The sequence below is a fragment of the Babylonia areolata genome, chromosome 4 (genome assembly GCF_041734735.1).
Source record: "Babylonia areolata isolate BAREFJ2019XMU chromosome 4, ASM4173473v1, whole genome shotgun sequence".
Classification (NCBI taxonomy): Eukaryota; Metazoa; Mollusca; class Gastropoda; order Neogastropoda; family Buccinidae; genus Babylonia; species Babylonia areolata.
In genome coordinates, this window is record NC_134879.1 from 37,795,461 (window position 1) to 37,816,051 (window position 20,591).

The 20,591-nt window shown below is 47.4% G+C and overlaps 1 protein-coding gene across 1 annotated transcript; it reads right to left on the reverse strand.

Annotated features, from left to right (window-relative positions):
- Positions 1-4,052: 4,052 nt before the first annotated feature.
- LOC143281675 (anti-sigma-I factor RsgI6-like) lies at positions 4,053-20,312 on the reverse strand. Its single transcript, XM_076586923.1, has 12 exons — positions 20,142-20,312; positions 18,148-18,284; positions 17,135-17,236; positions 16,440-16,620; positions 15,188-15,233; positions 14,132-14,293; positions 10,121-10,176; positions 7,975-8,112; positions 7,265-7,436; positions 5,905-6,015; positions 4,916-5,134; positions 4,053-4,736 (listed from the first exon to the last, which is right to left on the reverse strand). Exons 1-12 carry the CDS (start codon positions 20,273-20,275, stop codon positions 4,515-4,517), a joined length of 1,680 nt encoding a protein of 559 aa, XP_076443038.1. The 5' UTR covers positions 20,276-20,312; the 3' UTR covers positions 4,053-4,514.
- Positions 20,313-20,591: the final 279 nt, after the last annotated feature.

Genomic DNA, 20,591 nt, shown 5'->3' on the forward strand with positions numbered 1-20,591 from the left:
TTAATATAATAATAATTTATTTTTATATAGCGCTATAATACAAGCATAAGCAAGCTCTAAGCGCTTTACAAACCAGTACCTAAAGTAAAACAAGAAAGCATATAAAAAGTAGTGAAAACATAAAACAGAATCATTAATATTATAAAAACACATTGCATGAAACTCACAAAGTAACATACTATCAATACTACAACTGTTACACTCCAACACTTGCACGAACACACACGCACAGACACACACATGATTAAACGGCTGAGATGACAGCAATTTTCACTTAAAATACATACATGTAAAAAGGAACTTAATTGTAATCTGCATGCCACAGATTTTGTAAAAATTGTAAAATAAAATTTTGGATAGAAAAGGTAAAAGGGGTAAAAATCGGGTCATTCTCCCTTTCGAACCACACCACCACCATCCATCTACCCACCCCCATTCCCTCTACTCTCCCATCAGACACACTCACATTGCCATGGGCCTGGGACAACAGCACTTGCTGCGGCTGCTAGGTCTTGGGCCCAGCGCCAACCCACCATATTTTTAAACCAAAACAATAACACTTTCTGTTCATCGTTGCTAATGTAGGTGTTTATGCTGGTGTCTCCGTATTGTCTTGTCTTGTCCGTTTAGTCCCGTCAGTCACATGTGTGTGAGTGGGTGCGTGTGTGTTCAATCATGCATCACCCACACCATTATATTATCTATGATAGACAATTCCTTAACTTGTCATTTTCGTCATAGTATCGTCTTTTAGCCCCCCATTGTCCTTTCAGTTCAACCATAATATATGCTTTCCAACCATGCGTTAGTAATTATTTGTTACACGTTTATATTCCATTATTCCAACGTAGAGAAAGTCTCAGCAGAAATCATTCTAATAAGGAAATAAAGATTTGGTAAAAAAAAAAAAAAAAAAATCAAGCGCAAACAAACAACATTCTCTTCTCTCTTCATTATAGAAATGATTCTATAAACACTTTGACAAAAAGGAATCCTACCACCAAGTTTAAAAACAGTACCATAAAATAATAATATTGACCAAAAAGCAAAACGACCGTCAAATGCACAGCACATACAAATACATTTATCTACATTATTCCACCGACGCTATAATCCTGTATCAAAATAAACACCACAGATATTCTAAGCATTTCTTTTCAACTCTCACCTGAACACTTGTGCCACAGAGCCAATGTTTCTGTGGCAGCAAACTGAACGGTCGCACAGGGACAAAGAACAGCCAGTTTTGCCAGACAGCACGCATCTACCTCAGCTCTCGCCTGAACTCTCGTTGAGAAAAGTAATGTTCACGGACAGCCCAGTGTGCCTCGTGCAACCACGAATATAAAAAAGTTGCCTCTTTCAACTAAACAAATTGTTATGCCATACAAAAAAAACAAAAACAACAACAACAGAAAACTGTTTTCAGTGTGATAACTTCCATCAGTGTGTGTGTGCGCGCGCGTGTGTATGTGTGTGTGTGTGTGTGTGTGTGGTGGTGGACTGGCAGGGGAGGTAAGAGGCAGACGAGGACTGATACAGTGACAGCCAGTCACTACCATCTCCTTTGTCTCGTGCACCACCAGGGGGCACAACTCCCCCCGAACCTTCCTTCTCTGATTACCTCACCACTCCCCCCACACCACCAGCCCTACATATCCCCCCCCCTCCACTCCCCCCACACCTTCCTTCTCTGATCACCTCACCAATCCCCCCCACACCTTCCTTCTCTGATCACCTCACCAATCCCCCCCACACCTTCCTTCTCTGATCACCTCACCAATCCCCCCACACCTTCCTTCTCTGATCACCTCTCCAATCCCCCCACACCTTCCTTCTCTGATCACCTCTCCACCACCAGCCCTACATACCCCCTCTCTATTCCCCCCACACCACACCACCACCTCACCCTTCCTTCTCTGATCACCTCTCCACTCCCCCCACACCTTCCTTCTCTGATCACCTCACCAATCCCCCCACACTTTCCTTCTCTGATCACCTCTCCACTCCCCCCACACCTTCCTTCTCTGATCACCTCTCCTCTCCCCCCACACCTTCCTTCTCTGATCACCTCTCCACTCCCCCCACACCTTCCTTCTCTGATCACCTCACCATCCCCCCCACACCTTCCTTCTCTGATCACCTCTCCACTCCCCCACCTTCCTTCTCTGATCACCTCACCATCCCCCCCACACCTTCCTTCTCTGATCACCTCACCAACCCCCCACACCTTCCTTCTCTGATCACCTCACCAATCCCCCCACACCACCAGTCCTACATACCCCCTCTCTACTCCCCCCACACCACACCACCACCTCACCTTCCTTCTCTGATCACCTCAACACTCTTCCCAAACCACCACGACTACATACCCCCCTCTCCACCTCCCTTTTCTGATCACTTTCCCCCCCTCCCCACACACACACTACCGCTACCTCTCCCCCCCACACACACCTCCACCTCCCTTTTCTGATCACCTCACCACTCCCCCTCACACGCACTACCACCACCTCCCTCCGCCCCCTTCCACGTCCCTTTTCTGACCACCTCACCACTCCCCCCCACACTACCACCTCCCTCCCCGCCGTCCACGTCCCTTTTCTGACCACCACTCCCCCCAAATCACCAACTCCCCTCCCTCTCTCTCTCTCTCTCTCTCTCTGTTCACACCTTGACAAATGGCTTGGAATCAGATATTTATTTCCATCACACACAGAGAGTTGGTTGAGTGTAGAAGAGAAAGGAACTGGGGTGGTGGAGTGTACAGAGAGTGGAGAGAAAGGAAGTAGGGTGGTGGAGTGTAAAGAGAGAGGAGAGAAAGGAAGTAGGGTGGTGGAGTGTAAAGAGAGAGGAAAGAGAAAGGAAGTAGGGTGGTGGAGTGGAAAGAGAGAGGAAAGAGAAAGGAAGTAGGGTGGTGGAGTGTAAAGAGAGAGGAAAGAGAAAGGAAGTAGGGTGGTGGAGAGTAAAGAGAGAGGAAAGAGAAAGGAAGTAGGGTGGTGGAGTGTAAAGAGAGAGGAAAGAGAAAGGAAGTAGGGTGGTGGAGAGTAAAGAGAGAGGAAAGAGAAAGGAAGTAGGGTGGTGGAGTGTAAAGAGAGAGGAGAGAAAGGAAATAGGGTGGTGGAGTGAAAAGAGAGGGGAGAGAGAGGAAGTAGGGTGGTGGAGTGTAAAGAGAGAGGAAAGAGAAAGGAAGTAGGGTGGTGGAGTGTAAAGAGAGAGGAAAGAGAAAGGAAGTAGGGTGGTGGAGTGTAAAGAGAGAGGAGAGAAAGGAAGTAGGGTGGTGGAGTGTAAAGAGAGAGGAAAGAGAAAGGAAGTAGGGTGGTGGAGTGTAGAAGAGAGAGGGGAGAGAAAGGAAGTAGGGTGGTGGAGTGTAAAGAGAGAGGAGAGAAAGGAAGTAGGGTGGTGGAGTGTAAAGAGAGAGGAAAGAGAAAGGAAGTAGGGTGGTGGAGTGTAGAAGAGAGAGGGGAGAGAAAGGAAGTAGGGTGGTGGAGTGTAAAGAGAGGGGAGAGAAAGGGAGTAGGGTGGTGGAGTGTACAGAGAGAGGAAAGAGAAAGGAAGTAGGGTGGTGGAGTGTAAAGAGAGAGGAGAGAAAGGAAGTAGGGTGGTGGAGTGTAAAGAGAGAGGAAAGAGAAAGGAAGTAGGGTGGTGGAGTGTAAAGAGAGAGGAGAGAAAGGAAGTAGGGTGGTGGAGTGTAAAGAGAGAGGAGAGAGAAAGGAAGTAGGGTGGTGGAGTGTAGAAGAGAGAGGGGAGAGAAAGGAAGTAGGGTGGTGGAGTGTAAAGAGAGAGGAGAGAAAGGAAATAGGGTGGTGGAGTGAAAAGAGAGGGGAGAGAGAGGAAGTAGGGTGGTGGAGTGTAAAGAGAGAGGAAAGAGAAAGGAAGTAGGGTGGTGGAGTGTAAAGAGAGAGGAGAGAAAGGAAGTAGGGTGGTGGAGTGTAAAGAGAGGGGAGAGAAAGGAAGTAGGGTGGTGGAGTGTAAAGAGAGAGGAGAGAAAGGAAGTAGGGTGGTGGAGTGTAAAGAGAGAGGAGAGAGAGGAAGTAGGGTGGTGGAGTGTAAAGAGAGAGGAGAGAAAGGAAGTAGGGTGGTGGAGTGTAAAGAGAGGGGAGAGAAAGGAAGTAGGGTGGTGGAGTGTAGAAGAGAGAGGGAGTATGGTGGTGGAGTGTAGAAGAGAAAGGAAGTATGGTGGTGGAGTGTAGAAGAGAAAGGAAGCAGGGTGGTGGAGCGTTGAAGAGAAAGAAAGCCAACAGTGCAGTCTCTTTGCTCACTACTATTACTAATGCCAGGGAAGGTACTGGAGTGCAGAGGAAAAGCCACTAAGGGAGAGGCGGGGGGAGAGGGAGAGTCACAAGGGGAGAGCGAGAGTGAGGAAGAGGGAGGGGAGACGGAAGGAGAGGAGAGGGAGGGAGAGAAACGGGAGAGGAAGAGTCATAAGGGGAGAGGGAGAGTGACAGCGAATGCGAAGAGGAAGAGTCTCAGTGGAGAGGGAGGGAGAGGCAGAGTGAAGGTGGGGGTGTCGTGTTTCACAGGTGGATGTTGAGGGTCAGACTGTGGTCGTTCTTTCCCAGGGTGAAGTTCTGTGCCAGGTGTCCCAGCTCCTGACCCTTGTACAGCACGTGCAGCTGGTAGTCCCCGTGAAAGCCGCGCACACTGTAGCTGTTACCCGCGTGGGCCAGGTCACGTGTGTCCTGCGTCATCCACTGTCTCTCAAACAGGTCCAGCACGCGGCGCCCTGCTGCCGTCAGCTGTGACAGTCAGTGGTGTGGTCACCTTCAGTCCCCCTGTCCCCATCTTTCTCTATCTCTCTCTCTGTCTCTCTCTCTCACACACACACACACACACACACACACACACACACACACACACACACACACACACACACACACACACACACACAAACATTCACACACACACACACACTCACGTCCAGGTTATCTCCCCTGACGAGGGCGGCCTTCTCTCCCCTCCAGTGTGCCTGGTCCCAGAATCCCCAGAACAAAATGCCCTCCACTGCCGGGTGACCGTACATTGCACGGAGCGCTCTCTCATAGAAGTCAGCTCTGCGGTTCTCGTCCTGCGCCATCACGTCCAACTCCGTCACCCATATGGGCACTCCCACACCCGCCAGTGTGTCCAGACGTTGCTGAAATCAGATCATCAACATGTCCATCGTGTTGAAGATCAACTGGACTGTGCTGAAGGATATCTGAACTCGTTTGGACATTGTGCTGGACTGTGCTGAAGAATATCTGTATTCTTTTGGACATTGTGTTGAAGGTCAGTTGGACTGTGCTGAAGAATATCTGTATTCTTTTGGACATTGTGTTGAAGGTCAGTTGGACTGTGCTGAAGGATGTCTGTACTCTTTTGGACATCCACATTCTGATTCCCTGGGGTCTGTTAAAGGTCACAAGAGTTCATGTTAAAGGTCACAACCATTCTCCCACAAGTCATCTCTACTCACTTAAGAGTTCATATGTTAAAGGTCACAACTTTTCTCTGTCACCTGTGCTCTGTTAAGAGTTGGTATGTTAAAGGTCATAACAATTCTTTCTGTCATCTGTACTCTTTAGGTTCATTTAGGCCAGCTGTGTTTTATTAGAAGTCAGACTGATCTTGTCAGAGGTCAGGTGGATGTTATTAGGTCAGAGAGATATGATGAGGCAAGTGTGATGACGTCAGGTGGATGTCATGAGATGAGGTCAGGTGGATGTCATGGATGTGATGAGATCAGGTGGATGTGATGAGGTCAGGTGGATGTCATGGATGTGATGAGGTCAGGTGGGTGTGATGAGGTCAGGTGTGATGAGGTCAGGTGTGATGAGGTCAGGTGGGTGTGATGAGGTCAGGGGGTATGGATGTGATGAGGTCAGGTTGATGTGATGGGGTCAGATGGCTGACAACGGCCCTGACCTTGATACCGTTGGTGTCAGGGTTCTCCTCATCACCGAAATGACACTGAGCTCCCAGCCCGTACAGCCCCACGTTGGCCGACTTGAACTGCTGGGCCTGGTGCAGGTAGTCCTGTAACCATCGTCATTATCATCGTCATCATCATCATCATCATCATCATCATCATCATCATCGTCATCATTGAACTGTTGGGCCTTGTGCAGGTGGTCCTGTAACCATCGTCATTATCATCGTCATCATCATCATCATTATCATCATCATCATCGTCATCATTGAACTGCTGGGCCTGGTGCAGGTAGTCCTGTAACCATCGTCATTATCATCGTCATTATCATCATCATCATCGTCATCATTGAACTGTTGGGACTTGTGCAGGTGGTCCTGTAACCATCGTCATCATCATCATCATCATCATCGTCGTCGTCGTCGTCGTCGTCGTCATTGAACTGCTGGGCCTGGTGCAGGTAGTCCTGTAACCATCGTCATCATCATCATCATCATCATCGTCGTCGTCGTCGTCGTCGTCATCATTGAACTGCTTGGCCTGGTGCAGGTAGTCCTGTAACCATCGTCATCATCATCATCATCATCATTGTCGTCATCATCATCATCATTGAACTGGTGGGCCTGGTGCAGGTAGTCCTGTACATATCATCACCATCATTGAACTGCTGGGCCTGGTGCAGATAGTCTTGTACACATCATCGTCATCATCCGGCACGCACTGCTGGAACAATCTCCCCAAACACCTCAAAGAACCCTTTTCCACCACAACATTCAAAGAGAAACTTGAACAGTACATGCGTGCCGAAAGCCAGACCGAAAATCTGGTATAATATTGTCACTGACAATCCTTACACACTATGTCGAAATGCGTCAATTAGTTGACAACGTATCACGCCATAGAATGTGTGTGTGTGTGTGTGTGTGTGTGTGTGTGTGTGTGTGTGTGTGTGTGTTACTCTTCCGTTTCGTACAGATGTGAGCGATGTTGTGTCTCTCAGTTTGACGCTGTGTTATACTTGTACATTATACATGTATTAAGTATAACAACATTTATATGCGTATGTGTTTGTGTGTCTCTTAGATCAACGGCAGATGTGTAAGTCGGCCAAAGTGCTAATGTCTTCACCGTTGGAAAATAAAGATTCATTCATTCATTCATTCATTCATTCATTCATCACCATCGTCATCATCACCATCATCATCATCATCATCACTGAAACGCTGGGCCTGGTGCAGGTAGTCCTTCACACACCACTGACATCGTCATCAGAGGTAAGAGAGAGACAGAGACAGAGATAGAGAGAAAGAGAGAGAGGGGGAGGGAGAGAGAGAGGGGGGGGTGGTCGAGACTGACGTTGGTGGATCCCCAGTTGGCCACGACGTTGTAGTCGTTGAGGAAGAGTTTGACGGCGGGGTCAGTGCCGTGAGCAATGCGGAACAGCTGCAGGTTGTAGGAAGGGTCATTCAGCTGGTTCTGGTACCACCGGCCGTGCAGGTTCTCGTTGTTCACGTCCCAGTGCTCCACCCTGCACAGTCACCACACAGCATAGTGACACCACACAGCACTGTGGCACCACAGTGTCACCACAACACAGCACAGTGACACGACACAGCACAGTGACACAACACAGCACAGTGACACAGCACAGCACAGTGACACTACACAGCACAGTGACACCACACAGTGACACCACAGCACAGTGACACCACACAGCACAGTGACACAACACAGCACAGTGACACCACACAGCACAGTGTCACCACATAGTGACACCACACAGCACAATGACATGACACAGCACTGTGACACCACACAGTGACGTCATGAAGTGACCCACTTATAGTCTCTATGCATGACGTCATGAAGTGACCCACTTACAGTCCCCGTGCATGACGTCATGAAATGACCCACTTGCAGTCCCTGAGCATGACATCATGGAGTGACCCACTTACAGTCCCTGTGCATGACGTCATGAAGTGACCCACTTATACTCCCTGTGCATGACGTCATGAAGTGACCCACTTACAGTCCCCGTGCATGACTTCATTAAGTGACCCACTTACAGTCCCTGTGTCTTGTGCATGACCTCGTGGATGTGGTCTCTGACCACGGCTTTCAGCGTGTCTCCGTACAGTCCCTTCAGCCAGCCCTGCACGAACTGGTCCACTGACCACACCAGATTGTGGCCCCGCACTTTGATTCTGTACACACACACACACACACACACACACACACACACACACATCTTATCAACACACACCTGCCTTATCTCCTGTTCAGACCAACACATATTAATGATTTACTTCAGGAAGTACACAACTGTACTCCCCATCATGAAAACGGAAGTAGCATTGGGACCAAGGACATTCCATGTTCCCAATAGATCTGTATATTTCTTTCTTTCTTTTCTCTTTTCTCTCTGTACTTGCTTTAAAGTTTTTTTTTGTTGGTTTGTGTGTGTGTGTGTGTGTTTGTTTTATTCTGTCAAACGTTCATCAAAGATCATAAATGTGGAGGAAAAAAAATGGAGATAAAACTCCCGTCAATGAAAAAAAAGGTGCAAAGATGCCTTGGATGAAAATAAAATAGATGATAAATAAGTAAATAAGTAGGGTGGAAGGAAGGATTTTGACTTCTCGAAGACATTAATTGTAGTTTCATCCCAAGCAGACTCGTCAGATATATCTGTATGGGCAGGGAACCACAGATAGTTATCAGTTATTTCGTGTAAAAAGTCACTGAAGGCAGCTATACAACATAAAATCCCTAATGTATTTAAACAGCTTTTCACAAAGATTTACGAACATAAAAAGATTATTCTCTTGCGGGAAAATGATTAACTGACAGGAAGATGGCTGACTGACTGACTGACTGACTGACTGACAGGAAGATGACTGACTGACTGACTGACTGACTGGAAGATGACTGACAGGAAGATGGCTGACTGACAGGAAGATTACTGACTGACAGGAAGATGGCTGACTGACAGGAAGATGACTGACTGACAGGAAGATGGCTGACTGACTGACTGGAAGATGACTGACAGGAAGATGGCTGACTGACTGACTGACTGACTGACTGACTGACTGACTGACTGACTGGAAGATGACTGACTGACTGACTGACTGACTGACTGACAGGAAGATGACTGACTGACTGACTGACTGACTGACTGACTGACTGACAGGAAGATGACTGACTGACTGACTGGAAGATGACTGACTGACTGACTGGAAGATGATTGACATGAAAATGACTGACTGACTGACAGGAAGATGACTGACTGACTACTGGAAGATGATTGACATGAAGATGACTGACTGACAGGAAGATGACTGACAGGAAGATGACTGACTGACTACTGGAAGATGATTGACATGAAGATGACTGACTGACAGGAAGATGACTGACAGGAAGATGACTGACTGACTGACAGGAAGATGACTGACAGGAAGATGACTGACTGACAGGAAGATGACTGACAGGAAGATGACTGACTGACTGACAGGAAGATGACTGACTGACAGGAAGATGACTGACTGACAGGAAGATGACTGACTGACAGGAAGATGACTGACAGGAAGATGACTGACTGACTGACAGGAAGATGACTGACAGGAAGATGACTGACTGATAGGAAGATGACTGACAAGAAGATGACTGACTGACAGGAAGATGACTGACTGGAAGATGACTGACTGACTGGAAGATGACTGACTGACAGGAAGATGATTGACTGACTGACAGGAAGATGACTGACAGGAAGATGACTGACTGACTGACAGGAAGATGACTGACAGGAAGATGGCTGACTGACTGACTGGAAGATGACTGACTGGAAGATGACTGACTGACTGGAAGATGACTGACTGACAGGAAGATGACTGACTGGAAGATGACTGACTGACAAGAAGATGACTGACTGACTGACTGGAAGATGACTGACTGGAAGATGACTGACTGACTGACAGGAAGATGACTGACTGGAAGATGACTGACTGACTGGAAGATGACTGACAAGAAGATGACTGACTGACTGGAAGATGACTGACAAGAAGATGACTGACTGACTGGAAGATGACTGACTGACTGGAAGATGACTGACAGGAAGACGATTGATTGACAGAGCGAGAGAAGCGGGTCAGGTGAGGGAGGGCTAGGGGACGGGGAGAGGAAGTATAGGGGGGGGGGGGGAGCGGGGGGACCTACCCATGACTCCTCAGTCCATGGATCATGTTGAGGGCCAGGTCATAGTTCTTCTGCCCCTGCACACACCGACATCATAATTATGTGCACGTGTACAGCACTCTATGGTGCGACACGCTACCATACAATACGATATAATAAAACAGACAGACAGATAGATAGATAGATTATACCATGGTACGATCTTGTACAACACAAAATGATTCAATACAATTCCATATCATACAATTACACTTTCATTTGATATAGATCATCCCTACAGCAGTGTCACAGTGATGTGACATAGATCATCACTATAGCAGTGTCACAGTGATGTGACACAGATCATCCCTATAGCAGTGTCACAGTGATGTACGTGACATAGATCATCCCTACAGCAGTGTCATAGTGATGTGTGTGACATAGATCATCCCTACAGAAGTGTCACAGTGATGTGACATAGATCATCACTATAGCAGTGTCACAGTGATGTGACATAGATCATCCCTACAGCAGTGTCATAGTGATGTGTGTGGCATAGATCATCCCTACAGAAGTGTCACAGTGATGTGACATAGATCATCACTATAGCAGTGTCACAGTGATGTGACATAGATCATCCCTATAGCAGTGTAACAGTGATGTACGTGACATAGATCATCCCTACAGCAGTGTCATAGTGATGTGTGTGACATAGATCATCCCTACAGCAGTGTCACAGTGATGTGACATAGATCATCCCAATAGCAGTGTCACAGTGATGTATGTGACATAGATCGTTCACATAGCAGTGTCATAGTGATGTGTGTGACATAGATCGTTCACATAGCAGTGTCATAGTGATGTGTGTGACATAGATCATCCCCATAGCAGTGTGACAGTGATGTATGTGTCGTAGATTGTTCACATAACAGTGTCATAGTGATGTGTGTGACATAGATCATCCCTATAGCAGTGTCAAAGTGATGTATGTGACATAGATCATCCGTGTAGCAATGTCACAGTGATGCAGTGATGTGACATACATCATCCCTATAGCAGTGTCACAGTGATGTATGTGATATAGATTATCCCTATAGCAGTGTCACAGGGATGTATGTGATATAGATCATCCCTACAGCAGTGTCACAGTGATGTACGTCACATAGACGGGCACACTAGCCGAGTGGTTAAAGCGTTGGACTTTCAATCTCAGAGTCCCGTGTTCAAATCTCGGTAACGGCGTCTGGTGGGTAAACGGTGGAGATTTTTCCGATCTCCTTGGTCAACATATGTGCAGACCTGCTTGTGCCTGAACCTCGTTCGTGTGTATACGCAAGCATAAGATCAATTATGCACGTTAAAGATCCTGTAATCCATGTCAGCGTTTGGTGGGTTATGGAAAACGGAGTATGGCTGCGTACATGGCGGGGTAAAAACACGTACACGTAAGGGCCCACTCGAGTACATACAAGTGAAAGTGGGAGTTGCAGTCAACCAATGAAGAAGAATAAGTATGTGACATCGATCATCCCTACACGCTGAGAGATACAGATATGTCAACACAGACACAGAGGGTAGATCATCCTTACAGACAGAGATACAGATACGTCTGCTTGAAACACAGAGGGAAGATCATCACTACAGACAGAGATATAGACATGTCAACACAGACACAGAGAGTAGATCATCCCTACAGAGATACAGACATGTCAAAACAGACACAGAGAGTAGATCATCCCTACAGAGATACAGACATGTCAACACAGACACAGAGAGTAGATCATCCCTACAGAGAGACAGACATGTCAACACAGACACAGAGAGTAGATCATCCCTACAGAGATACAGACATGTCAACACAGACACAGAGAGTAGATCATCCCTACAGAGAGACAGACATGTCAACACAGACACAGAGAGTAGATCATCCCTACAGAGATACAGACATGTCAACACAGACACAGAGAATAGATCATCCCTACAGACAGAGATACAGACATGTCAACACAGACACAGAGAATAGATCATCCCTACAAACAGAGATACATACATGTCAACACAGACACAGAGAATAGATCATCACTACAGACAGAGATATAGACATGTCAACACAGACACAGAGAATAGATCATCACTACAGACAGAGATATAGACATGTCAACGCAGACACAGAGGGTAGATCATCCCTACAGACAGAGATACAGACATGTCAACACAGACACAGAGAGTAGATCATCCCTACAGATAGAGATATAGACATGTCAACACAGACACATAGGGGAGATAGATCACCCCTACAGACAGAGATACAGACATGTCAACGCAGACATAGAGGGTAGGAGCATCTCTACAGACAGAGATACAGACATGTCAACATAGACACAGAGAGAAGATACAGACATGTCAACGCAGACACAGAGGGTAGGAGCATCTCTACAGACAGAGATACAGACATGTCAATATAGACACAGAGAGAAGATCATCCCTATAGACAGAGATATAAACATGTCAACACAGGCACAGAGAGTAGATCATCCCTACAGAGAGACAGACATGTCAAAACAGACACAGAGAGTAGATCATCCCTACAGACAGATACAGACATGTCAAAACAGACACAGAGAGTAGATCATCCCTACAGACAGAGATACAGACATGTCAAAACAGACACAGAGAGTAGATCATCCCTACAGACAGAGATACAGACATGTCAACGCAGACACATAGAGTAGATCATCCCTACAGAGAGACAGACATGTCAAAACAGACACAGAGAGTAGATCATCCCTACAGACAGAGATACAGACATGTCAACGCAGATACATAGAGTAGATCATCCCTACAGAGAGACAGACATGTCAAAACAGACACAGAGAGTAGATCATCCCTACAGAGAGACAGACATGTCAAAACAGACACAGAGAGTAGATCATCCCTACAGACAGAGATACAGACATGGCAACACAGACACAGAGGGGAGATAGATCATCCCTACAGAGATACAGACATGTCAACACAGACACAGAGGGGAGATAGATCATCCCTACAGAGATACAGACATGTCAACACAGACACAGAAGGTAGATCATCCCTACAGAGATACAGACATGTCAACACAGACACAGAGGGGAGATAGATCATCCCTACAGACAGAGATACAGACATGTCAACACAGACACAGAGAGTAGATCATCCCTACAGACAGAGATACAGACATGTCAACACAGACACAGAGAGTAGATCATCCCTACAGAGATACAGACATGTCAACACAGACACAGAGAGGAGATAGATCATCCCTACAAACAGAGATACAGACATGTCAAATCAGACACATAGGGTAGATCATCCCTACAGACAGAGATATAGACATGTCAACACAGACACAGAGAGTAGATCATCCCTACAGAGATATAGACATGTCAACACAGACACAGAGAGTAGATCATCCCTACAGAGATATAGACATGTCAACACAGACACATAGGGTAGATCATCCCTACAGACAGAGATATAGACATGTCAACACAGACACAGAGAGTAGATCATCCCTACAGAGATATAGACATGTCAACGCAGACACATAGGGTAGATCATCCCTACAGAGATATAGACATGTCAACACAGACACAGAGAATAGATCATCCCTACAGACAGAGATATAGACATGTCAACACAGACACATAGGGTAGATCATCCCTACAGACAGAGATACAGACATGTCAACACAGACACAGAGAGTAGATCATCCCTACAGACAGAGATATAGACATGTCAACACAGACACAGAGAGTAGATCATCCCTACAGACAGAGATATAGACATGTCAACACAGACACAGAGAGTAGATCATCCCTACAGACAGAGATATAGACATGTCAACACAGACACAGAGAGTAGATCATCCCTACAGAGATATAGACATGTCAACGCAGACACATAGGGTAGATCATCCCTACAGAGATATAGACATGTCAACACAGACACAGAGAGTAGACCATCCCTACAGACAGAGATATAGACATGTCAACACAGACAGAGAAGGGAGATTACCCTGTTGGGCTCAATGGTGATCCACTTGAGGGCGTTTTCGGGCACGGCCCAGTTGAAGTGCTGGTGGATGAAGTCCCGGTAGCGCCCCCCAGCGGCATTTTCGTTGTACTTCCACGAGTTCACTGCCGTGCCGAACGGGAACGACTTTTTTGTCTGCTTCACCTGTGGTTGTCATGGCAACACACTCCTCGTCACACCCCCTGTCTCCTCATCACTGTCATCAATAACAACAGTAGCATGCCCACCACCACCATCACCATTCTGCCACAATCACCATCATCATGACCATCATCATCACCCTTCGTGTTCTGTCACAGTCACCACCATCACCATTATCACTGTGACCACCACCACCACCATCATCGCCAATAATGATGATGATAATGATGATGAAGACGATGATGATATAATTTAAAAAGCGCCTTTCCATGTAAAACATACTCAACTGTGCCGTAAATGTAAAAGCTGACGTTTATAACATGCTTTTAACTCACTCAGTACGGCCAGTCCTCTCTTCTCCTCTACACAGACCCCTCGGATGTCCAGTGGGTGTCTGAATGACCCAACCTTTAGCTTCCGTCGTCAGAATTGTGGTATTATTTGTCAACATTCACCTCTTCAGTGTAAGAGCCTTCCACTTGCAATATTTTGATGGTGGTAATTGGGGTGAAACGCTGTTAACGTCGTCTCTTTCGCCGTTCGTATGGAGAGAGTTAAAACACTAACACGAAAAACTTACATGCATATGCCTTTACAGGCAGCCAAACACTCAAGCACTACTAATTTATGTACACACACACACACACACACACACACACACACACACTCAATCATCACAGACTATATATGCTCATCATATATATCTCAGATGTTCTAATCTAGATAGTATGAAAGAAACAGCCAGTTCGTTGGCTGCAGCAGTGGAAAGGAAGGAAAGAAACAGTCAGTTGCTGGCTGCAGCAGTGGAAAGGAAGGAAAGAAACAGCCAGTTGCTGGCTGCAGCAGTGGAAAGGAAGGAAAGAAACAGCCAGAGGACAGACACAATGAAGGACTGACCTGCAACGTCACGTCTTGCTTATTGATGTTGGCTGCTGTCGTCACCCTGAAAACGTCATCAGTACACATTGTATCATGATTAAGATATGCTGTCATCACCCTGAAAACGTCATCAGCACATAATGCATATGATTAAGATCTGTTGTCGTCACTTTGAAAACGTCATCAGTACACAATGTCTTATGACTAAGATCTGCTGTCGTCACTTTGAAAACGTCATCAGTACACAATGTCTTATGGTTAAGATCTGCTGTCGTCACTCTGAAAATGTCATCAGTACACAATGTCTTATGATTAAGATCTGTTGTCGTCACCCTGAAAACGTCATTAGTACACAATGCATTATGATTAAGATCTGCTGTCGTCACCCTGAAAACGTCATCAGTACACAATGCATGATTAAGATATGCTGTCGTCAACCTGAAAACGTCATCAGTACACGATGTCTTATGACTAAGATCTGCTGTCGTCACCCTGAAAACGTCATCAGTACACGATATGTTATGATTAAGATCTGTTGTCGTCACCTTGAAAACGTCATTGTACACAATGTCTTATGATTAAGATCTGCTGTCGTCACCCTGAAAACGTCATCAGTACACGATATCTTATGATTAAGATCTGTTGTCGTCACCCTGAAAACGTCATTGTACACAATGTCTTATGATTAAGAGCTGCTGTCGTCATTCTGAAAACGTCATCAGCACACAATGTCTTATTATTAAGGGCAAGGGCATATGTCATCACTCTGAAAACATTATCAATACACAATGTGTTATGATTAAGATCTGCTGTCGTTACCCTGAAAACACATTTGTACATGATGTGAATATAAAGGTTTGTTTAGCTTTCTTACTTTTTTCATTGCAATTGTATATCATCGATAATTCATGGTGGGATAACCGAAACAACTTAATTTCATTATTTCAAAGCCACAGTTACATAAGACCCATTTTCAGAAGTCACCACTTGTCACAAGTTTTGATGTATATTTTTACGTCATGGCAATTTTAGATAGAAACTTATTTCAAACGTTAATGTCAAAGGTTGATAAAAGTTTTCCTGCCTGCCTGCCTGCCTGCCTGCCTGTGTGTTCGCTCGTACCCCCCCCCCCTCCCCCCGCACCCCACCCCCAGTCCTCCTCCCACCCCCCATCCACCCCCTGCGTGTATGGGTTGTAGGGTGTGTGTGTGGGGGGGGGGGGGGGTTGTGTGCACAAGTCAGTACAACTACAAGGCCCCAGTGCACGCACCGGATGTTGATGTTAGACTTCCGGATCTGGTCAATGACGGAGTGCGAGTTGCCCGTGCCGTGCGAGGTGGAAGAAGTGCCGGAGGAGGACGTGCCAGAGGTGGAGGTGACGGAGGCGTCATCTGCCAGGAACTGTGTGCCCGCTGTGGGCCCTTGGAAGTAGAAACGTGTGGCGCGGATGTCTGCAGACAGCCACACACTTAGACTGACATACTGCTTCTTTAACATCGGCACATACATGGGTCACACACACACACACACACACACACACACACACACACACACACACACACACACACACACACACACACACACACACACACACACACACACAGGTGACATAGCAAACTGAACACAATGGAAAACGCAAAGACCCTGAAACAGAAGTGGGCTTCACGATAGGGATACACACAGGGCACATACAAACAGGGGGACAGACAGAGAGAGTAACAGACAGAAAGAGAAAGGCACATACAGGGCACAGACAGACAAATGGGCACACGCAGGGACAGACAGACAGACACCGGCACAGACAGACAGACAAACAGTTGGACAGGCAGGCAAACAGAGGAACAGATGGACAGACCGTGAAAAGACACACAGAGTGACAGAGAGACAGACATAGGGACAGACAGGGAGGAACAGACAGAGGGAGGGGGGTACAGAGGGGGTGGGGGGGTGGGAGGAGGGCCTCACTGAGATTGTCCGGCACGGTGAAGCCCCCGCTCAGGTGCACCCAGCCGTCCGACGGACCCTTGTTCCCACTGGACGCCGCTGTCTCGTAGTGGTGACTGTTGTCTGCAACGTCACCATCACCATGACAACACCCACCCCTGTCTGCAACGTCACCATCACCATGACAACACCCACCTGTCTGCAACGTCACCATCACCATGACAACACCCATCCCTGTCTGCAACGTCACCCTCACCATGACAACACTCACCTGTCTGCAACGTCACCATGAAAACACTCACCTGTCTGGAACGTCACCATGACAACACCCACCTATCAGAAACGTCACCCTCACCATCATAACACCCACCTGTCTGCAACGTCACCATCACCATGACAACACTCACCTGTCTGCAACGTCACCATGACAACACTCACCTGTCTGGAACGTCACCATGACAACTCTCATCTGTCTGCAACGTAACCATGACAACCATGGAACTTCACCATTACCATACCATTACCATGACAACACTTACCTGTCTGTAACGTCACAATGACAACACTCACCTGTTTGTAACGTGATCATCACCATGACAACACTCACCTGTCTGTAGCGTGATCATCACCATGACAACACTCACCTGTCTGTAACATCACCATCACCATGACAACAGTCGTATGTCTATAACGTCACCATCAGCAACATGAGCAGCATTAGCAGCATTAGTAGTAGTAGTAGTAATAGTAGTAGTATCAGACGTACAAGAAGAAGAAGAAACCCTGTGTTATTGAGCAGGCGATGAAAGTGTGTGTTCAGCAGATTCTCACTTCTTTTTGTTTGTACAAAACAATTGAACCAATTCTCTCTCTCTCTTACACACACACACACACACGCGCGCGCGCACACACACACACACACACACATCCACACGCGTACACACACGCACGCGTACACACACGCACACACATATGTACACACACACACACACACACACACACACACACACACACACACACACACACAGACCTACCTGCCAAGGTGTAGTCTATCTCCAGCATGAGATTCTGGCCGCCCGCCCCGTTCAGCAGTTTGACCCATCCACTGACCTGGTACGACCTGCCTGGGGTCACTGTGATCATCTGGGAGGGGCCCTCCCAGTAGTGAGACCTGACACACATGTATGACACCTGACGCACCTGTACTGACACCTGACACATCTGTACTGACACCTGACACACTGTTCAGCAGTTTGACCCACCCACTGACCTGGTACGTCCTGCCTGGGGTCATTGTGATCGTCTGGGAGGGACCCTCCCAGTAGTGACACCTGACACACATGTATGACACCTGACACTCCTGTACTGACACCTGACATACCAGTACTGACACCTGACACACCTGTACTGACACCTGACACACCTTTCAGCAGTTTGACCCATCCACTGATCATCTGGGAGGGACCTTCCCAGCAGTGACACCTGACACACATGTATTGCACATGAGACTCCCGTACTGACACCTGACACACCAGTACTGACACCTGACACACCAGTACTGACACCTGACCTTGTACGTCCTGCCTGGGGTCGCTCTGATCAATTGGGAGGGGCCCTTCCAGCAGTGAGACCTGACACACCTGTAGTGACAGTAGTGACACCTGACACACCTGTAGTGACACATGACACACCTGTACTGACACCCTGATCATCTGAGAGGGGCCCTCCCAGTCGTGAGACCTGACACACCGGTATGACACCTGACACACCTGTACTGACACCTTATTTCAGATCGTATAATGTATCACGTGACATCATATCATTTCAGATCGGACCACATGTCGTCAAACATCTCATCTTTGTCGGATTGACTGACTGACAAACAGGCAGGCAAGCAGACAGACAGGAAGACAGACTGACAGGAGGGCAGCCAGACAGAAAGGAAGATAGTCAGGCTGACAGGCAGGCTGATATACTGGCAGGCAGGCAGACAGGCAGACTGACAGACAGACAGACAGACAGACAGACGGGCTGGCAGGCAGACAGATAGGCAGACAGATTGAAAGGGAGACAGAGACAGGGTGACAGGCAGGCAGACAGACAGACAGGCTGGCAGACAGACAGACAGACGGGCTGGCAGACAGACAGACAGATTGAAAGGGAGACAGGCAGACATAATAATAATGGTACTTATATAGCGCTGAATCTTGTGCATAGACAAATCTAAGCGCTTTCGCACCAGTCATTCTCACGCACGCATGACTCTAAAACTGGAGAAACTAAAGACAAGGAAGAGGCAGGGAAGAGAGGCTATTTTGGGAAGAGGTAGGTTTTAAGGCCAGACTTGAAAGAGCTGAGAGTGGAGACTTGACGAAGCGAAAGAGGAAGTTCATTCCAATTGCAAGGTCCAGAGACAGAGAAAGAACGGCGGCCAACAGTCGAGAGTTTGAATCTGGGTATGCGTAAGTGGAGTGGATCCGAAGCAGATCGTAGTGAGCGAGATGGAGTGTAGAGGTGAAGGCAGCCACAGAGATAGGAAGGGGCTGATTTGTGAATACATTTGTAGCATAGAGTGCTGATCTTGTACTTTATTCGGTGTGAGACAGGGAGCCAGTGGAGATGTTGCAAAAGAGGAGTGGTGTGCTCAGATCTTTTCTTTCTGAGGACGAGTCGGGCAGCAGAATTTTGTATGCGCTGAAGGGACTGAATGGATGAAGCAGGCAAACCAGACAATAGAGAGTTACAGTAGTCAAGGCGAGAGAGAATGAGAGAAACGACAAGTCTAGATGTTGCGTCAATGGACAGATATTTCCGGATGGAACTGATGCGCAGGCAGACAGACGGGCTGGCAGACAGACAGACAGATTGAAAGGAAGACAGACAGACAAACAGATTGAAAGGGAGACAGGCAGACAGACAGACAGACATGCAGACAGACAGGCGGGCTGGCAGACAGACAGACAGACAGATTGAAAGGGAGACAGACAGACAGGTAGGCAGTCAGACAGACGGACAGACAGAGTCCTACCGGCCCGTGGCCAGCACGCTGTGTTGTCCGGAGTGTCGGTCCGAGTTGAGGTGACACTGGATGTTCCAACAGTCCCAGCCCGACATGGACTCGAACCCTCCGTTCTGTAGCACCTCCCCCCTCACAGCCCCCATCACCCACACCAACCACAGCACCCACAGCTTGCAGGTCGCCATCGTGATCACGTCTGCTCCCTGGTTGGAGGTCCCACACACACAGTGACTGACAGACAGCAGATATGCCCCCCACACATACACAGTGACCAAGGCGGACAGACTGAGCCGTGTGCTGAATGTGGACTGCTGATAAGGTGACCCCTGTCTGCTGGGCTGGAGGTTACGTTACCGTTCTTCACCTCATGGTGCTCACTGATAAGGTGGTCCTGCTGGCTGGTGGGGGGTCAGTTCATCATCACCATCATCATCATCATCATCATCATCATCACCACCA